This window comes from Amphiprion ocellaris, chromosome 10, assembly GCF_022539595.1.
Source record: "Amphiprion ocellaris isolate individual 3 ecotype Okinawa chromosome 10, ASM2253959v1, whole genome shotgun sequence".
NCBI lineage: Eukaryota > Metazoa > Chordata > Actinopteri > Pomacentridae > Amphiprion > Amphiprion ocellaris.
This window is the reverse complement of record NC_072775.1, coordinates 32,956,016-32,969,614: the sequence shown is the minus strand read 5'-3', so window position 1 is coordinate 32,969,614 and position 13,599 is coordinate 32,956,016. Positions and strand designations below refer to the sequence as shown.

Genomic DNA, 13,599 nt, shown 5'->3' with positions numbered 1-13,599 from the left:
ACAAAGCTCTCAATGTACCACTCAATCTACATTCCAACTGTCATCTAAGGTCATGAGATCTGAGGGGTGACCAGAAGAATATGACCGTGGTTCGAGGAGAAATGAGTTTCTTCCACAGGATGACTGGTCTCAGCCTTAGAGATAAGATAAGAAGATATCTGGAGGGAACTTGGGGTGGATCTGCTGCTGCTTGACTCTGAATGGAGCCAGTTGAGGGGGTTTGGATCGATGCATAGATGGATAGATGGATGGATGGATGGATGGATGGATTTTTTGTAAAATTTTCCATCAGATAAATAACAGCCACATCAGACGCAATACTATGAAGCAAGATCAGTTAGTGAGATCCGTGGAGCCTAAAGTCAGAGTTTTCCATGTCACAAAGGTGGCTCTCTTTTAACCTGGCTGGATCACCATGGTAACTTATGCTGCATTGCTAACCTGGTCTGGATGAGGTTTTATTTACAGCTTTGAATGTAAATCAACTCCCTTTGAACAAATCATTTCCTGATAACTTGTTTTGAGTGATACAGATCCTCAGCTGAGGATAAAATGTTCAATTTGCGAACCTGTTGAACTATACGTAACTAATTCTATTATTATTATTATATAAAAATCAGGCAGTTACAGTATCTCGCTCTGCATGCGTCTTGTTGCCATAGAAACCTGAATTCATGTATTCAGCTGGTGATGCAGAATTTGCATAAATGTGCTTTCATGTTTGGTCCTGATGTGGAACCATTCTGTAGTAGATCTCTCTGGATGCTGAAACCAAGTCTGGTTTATTTGTACAGTCCATTATAACATCCAGGGACTCAGTGGGTTTTACAGTCCAGCAGCATCAAGAAACAGAAAATCCCCCAAACTGTCTATATGCTGAGATATCATAATAATGACTGAACCCTCAGAGGAGATTCACAGAGACCCATTCCATGTCTGACTGGAGCTCACAGAGAAGATAAAGATGGAGATGATGGTAAAGAATCAGATCGTAGCAGTGGAACAGAGTGTGTCTCCCTCTAGTGGATGTTGTGGAGTTTTCTGTTGTCTTTGGTCCAAAGGTTTTTGTACAGAGTTTTGCTGTTTCCTGTCACTGTGGGCCTCACAGCACAGTAGTACACAGCAGAGTCTGACACTGCAGCAGAGGAGATCTTCATTCTGATTTGCTTTTTATCATCACTCACAGCAGCAGACAGTCCAGCTTTTGTTGCATTTTGTGTTCCATAGTGATAGATGAGGAACTCTGGAGGTTTTCCTGAATGTTGTCGATACCAGAAGAAATAGTCATTACTAACATCTTGGGAGTATTTGTAGGTCAGAGTCACAGTGCTGCCTTCTAAACTGGACTCTTCATCCTTCACTGCAGTCAGTTGTTGACAGTTGACACCTAAATGAAGAGATAAATATTGTTAAAGAACATATTGAAGTGTGAAAACTTTTTCAGTTGACTTCCAGCAAACAGATCCTATAAAGACATTTTTTCATCCTCCATTAACCTACCTTTTAATGTGATCACAAACAAAGGAAACATGACCCAGTAATGCAGTGACAGCATCTTCCACACACTATCTGTTATGTTTGGTTTCCATACTGAATGTATGTGACAGTGGGAGTCCTTTTCTGTTCTGCTCTTTGACAGTGTTGCTCCTCCCTCAACATGTTCCTCCTCTCATATCACTGGATGTTCTCAACACCAAACCTGAATGTATTTTACAGCTACACAAACATATGAAACTCTGTTATTCTGTCAGATTTCCTCTTCCATTGTTTTTAAATCACTTTCCTGAATCATTGTTTTTTTTCTTCTGGTCATTGGTTTGAAAACCAAATTCTACCTACAACTGTCTCAGAAAAAGATGGGAGAAGCTTCAACAGTAAAATCCCTCTTGGGTGAAGATTTTCTTCTCGAGTGATGGGAAAATGTGGTGTTAGATGGACAGGCAGCCTGGTGCAGCATCTGCTGTATTGTGGGCAACGTACAGGACCATCGTGATGAAGAGGACGCTGAGCTATGAAACGAAGCTCTCAGTGTACCACTCAATCTACATTCCAACCATCATCTAAGGTCATGAGATCTGAGGGGTGACCAGAAGAACAAGATTGCATTTAGAGGCTGCTGAAATGAGTTTCCTCCACAGGATGACTGGTCTCAGTCTTAGCGATAGAATGTGGAGACATCTGGAGGGAACTTGGACTGGATCTGTTGCTGCATCCCTGTGAAAGGAGTCAATTGAGGGGATTTAGGTGGATGGATGGATTTTTAGCAAAATTTTTCATGAGAAAAATAACAGCCACATCAGACACCATACTATGAAGCAATATGGGGCGCTGAATGAAAAAAATTCAGTCACTGTTAAATAGGCGACATTTTGTGAAAATTTAGTTCATTTCTCTCACATTTAGCTCATTTTTCAATAAATCTAAATCTAAATGCTGAATCACAAAATGTCACCTATTTGACAGTGACTGAATTTTTACATTCGGCGCCCCATAACGTTGAGCCTACAGTCAGAGTTTTCCATGCCACAAAGGTGGTTCTCTTTTAACCTGGCTGGATCACCATGGCAACTTATGCTGTATATCTAACCTGGTCAGGACGAGGTGTTTAGAGTTTCAAATGTAAATCAATTCCCTTTGAACCAATCATTTCTTGATGACTTGTTATGAGCGATGCAGATCCTCAGCTGACGAAATTTGTTGTATTTGCAAACTTGTTGAACTGTACATAACTAATCCTACTGAATAGAAGTAGGGTAGTTACAGTAGCTCACTCTGTATGCATCGTGTTGCCATAGGAACCTGACATTCAGTTGGTAATACAGAATTTGCATAAATATGCCTTCATGTTTGGTCCTGATGTGGAGCCATTCTGTAGTTGTTATGGTGGGTGCCGAGGCTCAGACGCAGGTATGGAGGTTGCAGACAAGATTTTAGAATGCTTTTATTTACAAATGCAGAGTTAATGACAAGAACTACAACTAGAAAACGGAAGTAAACTCGAAACACCAAAGGTGGACTAGATCGAGAAACCCTCTAACGGGCAGGAGGACTAACTACACATGACAGGAAACAAAAATATATTAATATTAATATATTAATAATATTATATTAATAATATATTAAGTCTGGTATTGCTCAGGTTTGGAACTTGGCTGACCGGGCCACGGAGAATGAGTCAAGGTGGTTACATGGGCTTCAACCAGTCAGCGGACGGAGTAGACCCAACAGCTAGGAAGTAGGCAGCGATGGTGTGGCTGGCGTCCCTGATGGGAAGGCTGGGGAAGCCGGTATCCGTAGTAGACAGGTGTGTGGTGAGAGTGGCATCCATGGTGGCATGACTGAGCTCCGAGGTTGGCAAGGGAGGCAGCAGGTGTTCATCCAGGTAACAGGAGTGGGGAACCAAAATGAAGAGCGGCATCTGAATTTATGGAGAGGTAGGAGTAGTTGATTGGATCCAGAACACCTGCCCGTGCTCAGCTTCTGCTGATTACACATGATGTACACCTGCTGCCCAGCCTCTGTGCCAAGGCACACCTAGGAGAGGAGGAAAACCAGGACCTGAGGAGAGGAGAGCACTGTCACTAATCACAGTCTGTGACTGTAACAGTAGTAGTGGTTCTGTAGCGCTCTGAATGCTGAAACCAAGTCTGGTTTATTTGTACAGTCCAATATAACATCCAGGGACTCAGCATCAAGAAACAGAATATCCTTTAAACTGTCTCTGTGTTAACATATCAAAATAATGACTGAACCCTCAGAGGAGGGAATTCACAGAGACCTGCTCCATGTCTGACTGGAGCTCACAGAGAAGATAAAGGTGGAGATGAAGGTAAAGAATGAGATCATGGAAGTGTAATAGTGTGTCTCCCTCTAGTGGATGTTGTGGAGTTTTCTGTTGTCTTTGCTCCAAAGGTTTTTGTACAGAGTTTTGTTGTTTCCTGTCACTGTGGGCTTCACAGCACAGTAGTACACAGCAGAGTCTGACACTGCAGCAGAGGAGATCTTCATACTGATTTGTTTTTTATCATCACTCACAGAAACAGACAGTCCAGCTGATGTTGCATTTTTTGTTCCGTAGCTAGCGATTAGAAACCCTGGAGGTTTTCCTGGATGCTGTCGATACCAAAAGAAATAATCAGTAGCATCTATGGTTTTAGAGTATTTGTAGGTCAGAGTCACAGTGCTTCCTTCTAAACTGGACTCTTCATTCTTCACTGCAGTCAGTTGTTGACATTTGACACCTAAATAAAGACATAAATGTTGTTAAAGACCATATTGAAATGTTTGCTAGAAATCTGTTCCACTGATTTCTAACAGTCAGATCCATTAAAGACATTTCTTCTTCCTACTTTAACCTACCTTTCAGTGTGATCACAAACAAAGGAAACATGACCCAGTAATGCAGTGACAGCATCTTCCACACACTATCTGTTATGTTTGGTTTCCATACTGAATGTATGTGACAGTGGGAGTCCTTTTCTGTTCTGCTCTTTGACAGTGTTGCTCCTCCCTCAACATGTTCCTCCTCTCATATCACTGGATGTTCTCAAGACCAAATCCACACCTGAATGTATTTCACAGCTTTAGACTCAAACACATGAATCTGAACATTCTTCTGATTGATTTTCTGTCTTCTCTTTTGTTTGTAACTCATTTTAGTGAATCATCATTTCCTACCAATATTTCAGAAGAATATGTAAGAATTTATTGAAGTATTACTCTGTTTGGGAAAAGACTTTCTTCCAGGCAGTTCTCTGTAAAGGAAGAAAAGGTATGATGAATCTGGAACAAAAGCTTTAATGTTTTACACTTTTAGACACAAACACATGAACCTCTTTTATTCTGCTGGATTTCTCTTTGATTTGTTGTTAAAACTTTCCAGAAATATTATTTTATTTCTTGTGGTCATCAGTTTACAAAACAAACTCTTCCTCTTTCTTCTGTCTCAGAGAAGATGAGAGAAGGTGTTAAAGAAACATTCTGACTGACATCTCTGACCTCAGATGATTAAAGAAATGCTACTGGAGCAGGCTTTTGATTGTGAGAATCTTACTATGGAACTCAATCGATGAAAGCTCATGTTTTTAAATATGAGTCAGTTGTTGTCAAATCAGATAGGAGCCAAGAAATATGTTGCACCATCTCAGATGTTGTTGATAGTTTATTTATTTTTGTTCGACTCATAAAAAACACTGGATATTTTGATGTGAATGAACTTTTCCCCCTCAAATACTCTGCAGCATCTCTTCTGGAGGCATCACTGATCTTCTGCTCCTGTCAATCCTCCCACAGTGTTTCATTAGCAGCTGTAACCACAGTGACTGTGATAAAACAGGAATTAGAACAATCCATCTGATATGAAGCTGTGCTCTCAATACCACTTCCCTCCTCTTTGAAGAGGAGTCTCATATCTGTGTTCAGGTTTTTGTACAGCCTCTGCTACACTTTGTATCACTGTGTCTGTAGAGCACAGTAGTAGAGAGCTGTGTCTGCCAGGGTTAGCTTACTGATGGTCAATGTAGTTGATGTATCTGTTGTTTGGGATCCATATCGATTATCAGGAATATATTGACTTGAGCCCCCTTTTGCTCCTTTCCAGAGTATAAACTGAGGAGCCTGAAGGTCAGAATGATGTTTGTACCAGTACAGGTAAGCCGAGCTTCTGTCTGTCTGATAGTTACATGTGAGTGTGACAGATTCTCCTTCTGTTCCACTGACTTCATCTTGTTCAGGAGAGATTGTGTCTTCAGCTATTAGTCCTGGAAAAAGTAGAGAAAATGAAGCCATCAGACTCACATTATCCATGAGGCTGAGAGGAGAAGAAAGTGGAAAATGTCTCCTGTACAGTGTTACTCTGTGGACACAAACAGCTCAACTGTAGCTCAGATCACAACTAGATTGTACAGAACTTGATGACAAAGACAGAATATTGAGTGATTTCAGCTTTAAATATGAACACAGCAGGTTGAAGAGAAATTCATCTGTTCATAAACTCACCTATGAAGTGAGATGAAAACAAAAAGAGGTAAAGCAACATGTCTTTGGAGTTATTAAAGTCAGACACACATCAGATGAACAATGTTCTTCCACTGCAGTACAATGGGAAAGAAATAATGTGAGTGGATGAGCTGAAGTTCAGTGGGCGGGGCCATTACCTCTTGACATCATATACTTCAGTTCAGTTCAGCCAATCAAAGTGTTTTGTGTTTCCACAGCAGCTCTGTCTCTGATCTTTACTGCTTCATTTCTCTGTTGTCTTTGTCATCAGTCCAACAAGTCACAAATCAGAGTTTTAACAGAGTGTGTCTCCCTCTAGTGGATGTTGTGGAGTTTTCTGTTGTCTTTGCTCCAAAGGTTTTTGTACAGAGTTTTGTTGTTTCCTGTCACTGTGGGCCTCAGAACACAGTAGTACACAGCAGAGTCTGACAGCTGAAGCTTCTGGATCTTCAGAGGAACTGATGGCTTGTTGATTTTAGCATCAAATCTGTCTTTCTGGAACTCTTGGGCATTATCGGTTCCATAACCACCACGTTTTAACATGTATTTTGGAAAGCTATGTACTTCCTGTTTATACCAGAACAAACTGGGACTTGGATCACTGCTCTCAAAAGTACAATCCAGTGTAACTGTGTCTCCTTCAGCAGCAATGACATCTCCTGATTTCTGCATCACTTTGTCTTCTCCTTTACACTCTAAAGAACAGAACATGCAGAGAAAGAGATGAATCAGTAAATATGAACGATGAAAGGAGAATACTCAGTAGCTGTAAAGACTTTTATTCTATGTGATATAGATGGAATTTTGTGATCTGCTAGTTTTTCTCAGTGAAACTCTGTTCATGTTAAATATGTCACCTACCTCTTATTGTGAGCAGAAACAAAGTGACAAACAGACTGAAGTTCACTGACAGCATCTTGAAGATGAAGACAATCTGTCTGTTCTTGGATCAAACTCCACTGTGAAAGTTTGTGTGTTTTCTGTACTTGAGTCTCAGTTTAGCTCCTCCCTTCATCCTTTCCTCCTTCCTCTCACAGCTCTGACTAACAGAGTGTTTGTCTCTGCTGATGATCTCATTCACTCACTAACTTAAGATCATTGGAGGAGAGTGAAGTATCTGATCTGATGATCTGATATGAGTTGCTTAACATATGGAACTTGGGATGTGTGGGTCATCACAATGGAATGTGTTATTCTGTTCCAGAAACCCAATGCAGTGTTTAGGTAGGGGCTGCCACTCCAGGAGCTTGATGGATGCAGCTCTTTAGGTGCTGTAGAGTTAAGGGGGGTTGGTTGAAGATGCTCCCTGCTTCTTTTTATGGTATGGAACAGAAGATAGGAGCTCGACTAGTGGGGGTCTTTGAGACCCACAGAGCCTAGGGCCTTGATTGGAGGAGATATCCTGTACTTTGACTTCTAACAGAAACCAGATGTCGTGACCTCCTACTTCACTAAACCTGTAAAAGTTACCTGATTCCTTTGTTCAAATGGGAGATTCATATTGGCTGGGAAACTCTCCACAGGTAGACCATGGTGCCTGTTCAGATGCTGTCTTTTTTATGTAATAAATTATATCATAAAAGCAACAGTGTCAACGGACGTTTTCTTTAACATCTGCACATCCTTGAGGTCTAAGAGAAACTACAACAAGAGTAACATGTACAACTGTGTGTCGTCTGCATACAAGTGTTTCCTGACAACATCACCAAGCAGAAGCATGTACATGTTAAACTGAAGAGGTTCTAGGACAAAAGATTCTGGGTCCAATATTCATGTCGGTGTGTACATACATGAATGTGTTGATATTGTCATCAAGGTAGAACAGTCTTTGTTCCCACACCATGAACTTCGGAAGTCCCCAGATCAGTAAAATTTGATGTATCCCAGGGATCATATTGTGATGATTCAGTGTTTTGCTATTTAGACATGCCACAATGGTGATGTGGACATATTTGTAGGACCATATAAACTGGTGTTTATGGGTCTGTATATATTGCTATTAATTATACACTGTTACAAGTTGCTTCCATGATGTCTTCATGTTAAGATTTAACAGCACATGAGGCTCATTCCTCAGAGGATTCACATTTCATTCATTTGCTGAAATAGACCCATTACAATATCTGTGTTGGAGTTAATGTTTTTAAGGTTTTTATTGTCTTATTTTCTTCATTGTATTTGGATCCTAGATAGATGACAGCATAAGTTCTACTGGAAACAACACATGTCATCAGATGAGACCACTTGAATGGTTGATCTGAAGGTAAATGGTGGCTGGATTCACCACTGACAAAGATGAGGAGCAGGATGACAAGAACATGACAGCAAGTAAGTAAAAATTAAAATTAATTTAATTGTATGTTATCTTGCTGTAGTTTGATAAATGATCATCATGGACAACTTTTCAGTGTTGAAATCTTTAATGAACAGTTTTGATGTGGGTGAAATTTTCCCCTCAAATACTCTGCAGCATCTCTTCTGGAGGCATCACTGATCTGCTGCTCCTGTCAATCCTCCCACAGTGTTTCATTAGCAGCTGTAACCACAGTGACTGTGATAAAACAGGAATTAGAACAATCCATCTGATATGAAGCTGTGCTCTCAATACCACTTCCCTCCTCTTTGAAGAGGAGTCTCATATCTGTGTTCAGGTTTTTGTACAGCCTCTGCTACACTTTGTATCACTGTGTCTGTAGAGCACAGTAGTAGAGAGCTGTGTCTGCCAGGGTTAGCTTACTGATGGTCAATGTAGTTGATGTAGCTGTTGTTTGGGATCCATATCGATTATCAGGAATATATTGAATTGAGCCCCCTTTTCCTCTTTTCCAGAGTATAAACTGAGGAGCCTGAAGGTCAGAATGATGTTTGTACCAGTAAAGGTCAGCATAATCACTGCTTGTCTGATAGTTACACCTGAGTGTGACAGATTCTCCTTCTGTTCCACTGACTTCATCTTGTTCAGGAGAGATTGTGTCTTCAGCTATTAGTCCTGGAAAAAGTAGAGAAAATGAATCCATCAGACTCACATTGTCCATGAGGCTGAGAGGAGAAGACAGTGGAAAATGTCTCCTGTACAGTGTTACTCTCTGGACATTTACAACAAAACCAGCTGTGCAACTCTATCTGTAACTTACAAGGTGATCCAAACCTTATTTTCATTCTCTCAAAGCAACAATGAAGAAACATAATGAAATGCAGTCTGTATATCTTGTTCATGCAGCAGGTCAAAGCAAACTCTGATCCCTGATCTTAAACTCACCTTTAACCTGAGATAAAAGCAAAAACAGATAAAGCAACATGTCTTTGGAGTTATTAAATTCAGACACACATCAGATGAACAATGTTCTTCCACTGCAGTACAATGAGGAAGAAATAATGTGAGTGGATGAGCTGAAGTTCAGTGGGCGGGGCCATTACCTCTTGACATCATATACTTCAGTTCAGTTCAGCCAATCAAAGTATTTTGTATTTCCACAGCAGCTCTGTCTCTGATCTTTACTGCTTCATATCTCTGTTGTCTTTGTCATCAGTCCAACAAGTCACAAATCAGAGCTTTAACAGAGTGTGTCTCCCTCTAGTGGATGTTGTGGAGTTTTCTGTTGTCTTTGCTCCAAAGGTTTTTGTACAGAGTTTTGTTGTTTCCTGTCACTGTGGGCTGCAGAGCACAGTAGTACACAGCAGAGTCTGACAGATGAAGCTTCTGGATCTTCAGAGGAACTGATGGCTTGTTGAGTTCAGCATCAAATCTGTCTTTCTGGAACTCTAGAGCATTATCTCCGGTTCCATAAGTGTCACGTCGTAAAATGTACTTTGGAAAGCCATTTACCTCTTGTTTGTACCAGAACAATGTAGTTTGTCCTGTTGTGTAGCTGGTCTCAAAAGTACAATCCAGTGTAACTGTGTCTCCTTCAGCAGCAATGACATCTCCTGATGTCTGCATCACTTTGTCTTCTCCTTTACACTCTGGAGAAGAACAGAACATGCAGAGGAAGTCATGAATCAATAAGGATGATTTATTAATAATCATCGGCCATAAGGTTTTGAATTTTAAATAAAACAGATGGGACTTTGTGATCTGCTAATTTTTCTCTACTAAACTCTGTTCATGTTAAATATGTCACCTACCTCTTATTGTGAGCAGAAACAAAATGACAAACAGACTGAAGTTCACTGACAGCATCTTGAAGATGAAGACAATCTGTCTGTTCTTGGATCAAACTCCACTGTGAAAGTTTGTGTGTTTTCTGTACTTGAGTTCCAGTTTAGCTCCTCCCTTCATCCTTTCCTCCTTCCTCTCACAGCTCTGACTAACAGAATGTTTGTCTCTGCTGATGATCTCATTCACTCTCTAACTTAACATCATTGGAGGAGAGTAACATGTACAACTTGTTTTATTTGGTTTTTAAAGTCTTGCACAGCCAGACACTAATTTGGTGTGTTTTAACTCCTTATGAACCTTTTGGCTGTTTCAGATTCTTGAGCAGAAACCTTCTGACTGTTCCTGAATCTCTCCATGTGACCAGAGGTGAATGATTTGGGGAAAAAATTTAATGGTGGATTTTATAACAGCCTTAGCATTTTGCTAATTGCATTTTTTCAAATTGCGATTTCAATTTGAAATCAATGAAGTGTTCAGCGAAACGTGTGGCACAAAATGCTCTTTTGCTGTTCATTGGAGTAACAATGATTCATCTGTCATTGATTAATTGTCAATTTTTAAATTAATAGCTAACAGTTTTGATGATCAATTGGTCAGTTGAATGTTTTTTTTTAACAAATTATGTCCAAATTCTCTGATTGCAGGTTCCTTTATGTGAGAATTTTCTGGTTTCTTTCCTGCTCTGTCACAGTCAATTGAATGCCTTTGGGTTGTGGATGAAACAAGACATTTGTCATCTTGGACTTTGGGAAATAGTGATGAATGTTTTTCCTTGTTTTCTAAAGTTTGATGCACTTAAAATTATTGGCAGATTAATCAACAGTCAATCGCTGACTGCAGAGTCACTGTTAAAGCCCGTAAACTGTGGAAATCCCTTCCAGAGGATCTCACAATAGAACATCAGTGTCTTCTTTGAAAACATTCCTAAAAATGTTATTATCATAAGCAGTGGTACGTAAATGTGATTTCAGCCTCAAACAGACCAAATACTCCCTGACAGTAGATGCTGAGGAGGGTCCTCTATGACCTCCTTTGACTGACTGACTCCTGGTGGATGGTTTAACTGGTCATTCTCCAGCTTGTTAGTGTGATTCTGTTTTTCAACAGTTGAAGAGTTGATGGTGAAAACTCCCAAACCGTTTGGATTTTGGTGCTGTGAAAGAAGCTGTTTTGGTAGAGCTACTATTTCATCTTCTTTTCCACAAAAAAGATTGAATTTCAGGATAAAATTGACTTTATTTTCAGAGTTAAATGAGGCAACAAAGACTGAAGAAGACAGCATTGATTTTACTGATCCAGTTTACTTCTTTGTGGTTTATTCTGAGCTGTACAGAAAATCCAGATGGGATCTGAACAAACCATAGAAGTGTAACTGAGTGTGTCTCCCTCTAGTGGATGTTGTGGAGTTTTCTGTTGTCTTTGCTCCAAAGGTTTTTGTACAGAGTTTTGCTGTTTCCTGTCACTGTGGGCTGCAGAGCACAGTAGTACACAGCAGAGTCTGACACTGCAGCAGAGGAGATCTTCATACTGATTTGTTTTTTATCATCACTCACAGCAGCAGACAGTCCAGCTTTTGTTTCATTTTGTGTTCCATAGTGATACAAGAGGAGCTCTGGAGGTTTTCCTGGATGTTGTCGATACCAGAAGAAATAATCACTACCAGTAGCTTGTTGGGAGTATTTGTAGGTCAGAGTCACAGTGCTACCTTCTAAACTGGACTCTTCATCCTTCACTGCAGTCAGTTGTTGACAGTTGACACCTAAGTGAAGAAATAAATATTGTTAAAGACCATATTGAAGTGTGAACATCTGTTTCAGTGATTTCTCACAATCAAATCCTTTCAAGACATTTTTTCATCCTCCATTAACCTACCTTTCAGTGTGATAATAAACAAAGGAAACATGACCAAGTAATGCAGTGACAGCATCTTCCACACACTATCTGTTATGTTTGGTTTCCATACTGAATGTATGTGACAGTGGGAGTCCTTTTCTGTTCTGCTCTTTGACAGTGTTGCTCCTCCCTCAACATTTTCCTCCTCTCATATCACTGGATGTTCTTAACACCAAAACCACACCTGAATATATTTTACAGCTACACAAACATATGAAACTCTGTTATTCTACTGGATTTCCTGTTGCTTGCCAGAATCATTGTTTTGTTTCTTCTGGTCATCGATTTGAAAACCAGATTCTTCCTACAACTGTCTCAGAAGAGGATAAGAGAAGCTTCAACACTTAATTTCCCCTTGGGTGAAGATGGGAAAATGGGGCATGAAATGGACAGGTGGCCTGGTGCAGCATCTGCAGTGGTTTGGGCATTGAACTGGACCATTGTGATGAAGAGGGATCTGAGCCGGGAGGCGATGCTCTCAATGTACTGCTGCTGCTTCTCTTTGAAAGAAGCTGTTTGAGGGGGTTCTGAGATCTGATTCAGATGCTTCTGGAGAGAGTTTTTTGGGAGGTTTTCTGAGCACATTCACCTGGGAGGAGACCCAGACGTAGAGTAAAAACTTGTTCGAGGGATTATATATCTCATCTGGCCTCGGAACATCTTAGGATGCCCAGGAAGAAGTGAGAAGTGTTGCTGGCTGACCTGACCCTGGATAAGAAGAAGAATATGGATGGATGGATGGATGGATGGATGGATGGATGGATGGATGGATGGATGGACGGATGAATGGATAGATGGATGGATGCATGGATGGATGATGAATATTTCAGTAGAGTTTTTCGTCAGTAAAATAAAAGGCACATCAGACGGTCATACTGTGAAGCAAGATCATTAGATTAGTAAGATGTTGAGCCTACAGTCAGAGTTTTCCATGTCGCAAAGATGGCTCCCTTTTAATCTGGCTGGATCACCATGGTAACTTAAGCTGCATCGCTAACCTGGTCTGGATGAGGTCATGTTTAGAGGTTCGAATGTAAATCAGCTCCCTTTGAACAAATCATTTCCCGATGACTTGTTATGAGTGATGCAGATTCTCAACTGAGGAACTATGTAATGGAAATGTGTTAAATTTGCAAATCTATTGGACTGTACGTAACTAATCCTCGTCTGGTAGTTACAGTAGCTCACACTGTTTACATCATAATGCCTGTTGTGGGGCCTTTCTGTAGTAGATCCCTCTGGATGCTGAAACCAAGTCTGGTTTATTTGTACAGTCCATTATAACATCCAGGGACTCAGTGGGTTTTACAGTCCAGCAGCATCAAGAAATAGAAATTATCCCAAACTGTCTCTATGTTACCATATCATAACAATGACTGAACCCTCAGAGGAGGAAATTCACAGAGAATAGTGAAGAATCAGATCATAGCGGTGTAACAGAGTGTGTCTCCCTCTAGTGGATGTTGTGGAGTTTTCTGTTGTCTTTGCTCCAAAGGTTTTTGTACAGAGTTTTGCTGTTTCCTGTCACTGTGGGCCTCACAGCACAGTAG

The 13,599-nt window shown here is 40.5% G+C and overlaps 1 protein-coding gene and 1 gene segment (V, D, J or C); both read right to left on the bottom strand.

The window, feature by feature from the left end:
* Positions 1-50: 50 nt before the first annotated feature.
* Positions 51-4,448, bottom strand: LOC129349884 (uncharacterized). The gene is made up of 6 exons (XM_055014656.1): positions 4,360-4,448; positions 3,958-4,241; positions 2,088-2,143; positions 1,981-2,009; positions 1,095-1,387; positions 51-134 (listed from the first exon to the last, which is right to left on the bottom strand). The coding sequence occupies exons 1-6, from the start codon at positions 4,412-4,414 to the stop codon at positions 51-53; spliced, it is 801 nt and encodes a 266-aa protein (XP_054870631.1). The 5' UTR covers positions 4,415-4,448.
* Positions 4,449-9,571: 5,123 nt separating this feature from the next.
* On the bottom strand, positions 9,572-10,308 carry LOC118469273 (T cell receptor alpha variable 18-like). The segment is given in 2 exon segments: positions 9,572-9,960; positions 10,123-10,308. Coding segments are annotated over 2 exon segments (444 nt in total).
* Positions 10,309-13,599: the final 3,291 nt, after the last annotated feature.

Excerpts from the sequence above, each read along its gene's own strand:
- LOC129349884 (XM_055014656.1), bottom strand. The coding sequence starts at position 4,414 with ATGCTGTCACTGCATTACTGGGTCATGTTTCCTTTGTTTGTGATCACA. Across the intron at positions 4,242-4,359 it reads GTTTGTGATCACACTGAAAG|GTGTCAAATGTCAACAACTG; the intron begins GTAGGTTAAAGT and ends GTCTTTATTTAG. Across the intron at positions 2,144-3,957 it reads CTGCTGTGTACTACTGTGCT|TCATCCTGTGGAGGAAACTC; the intron begins GTGAAGCCCACA and ends GACTGAGACCAG.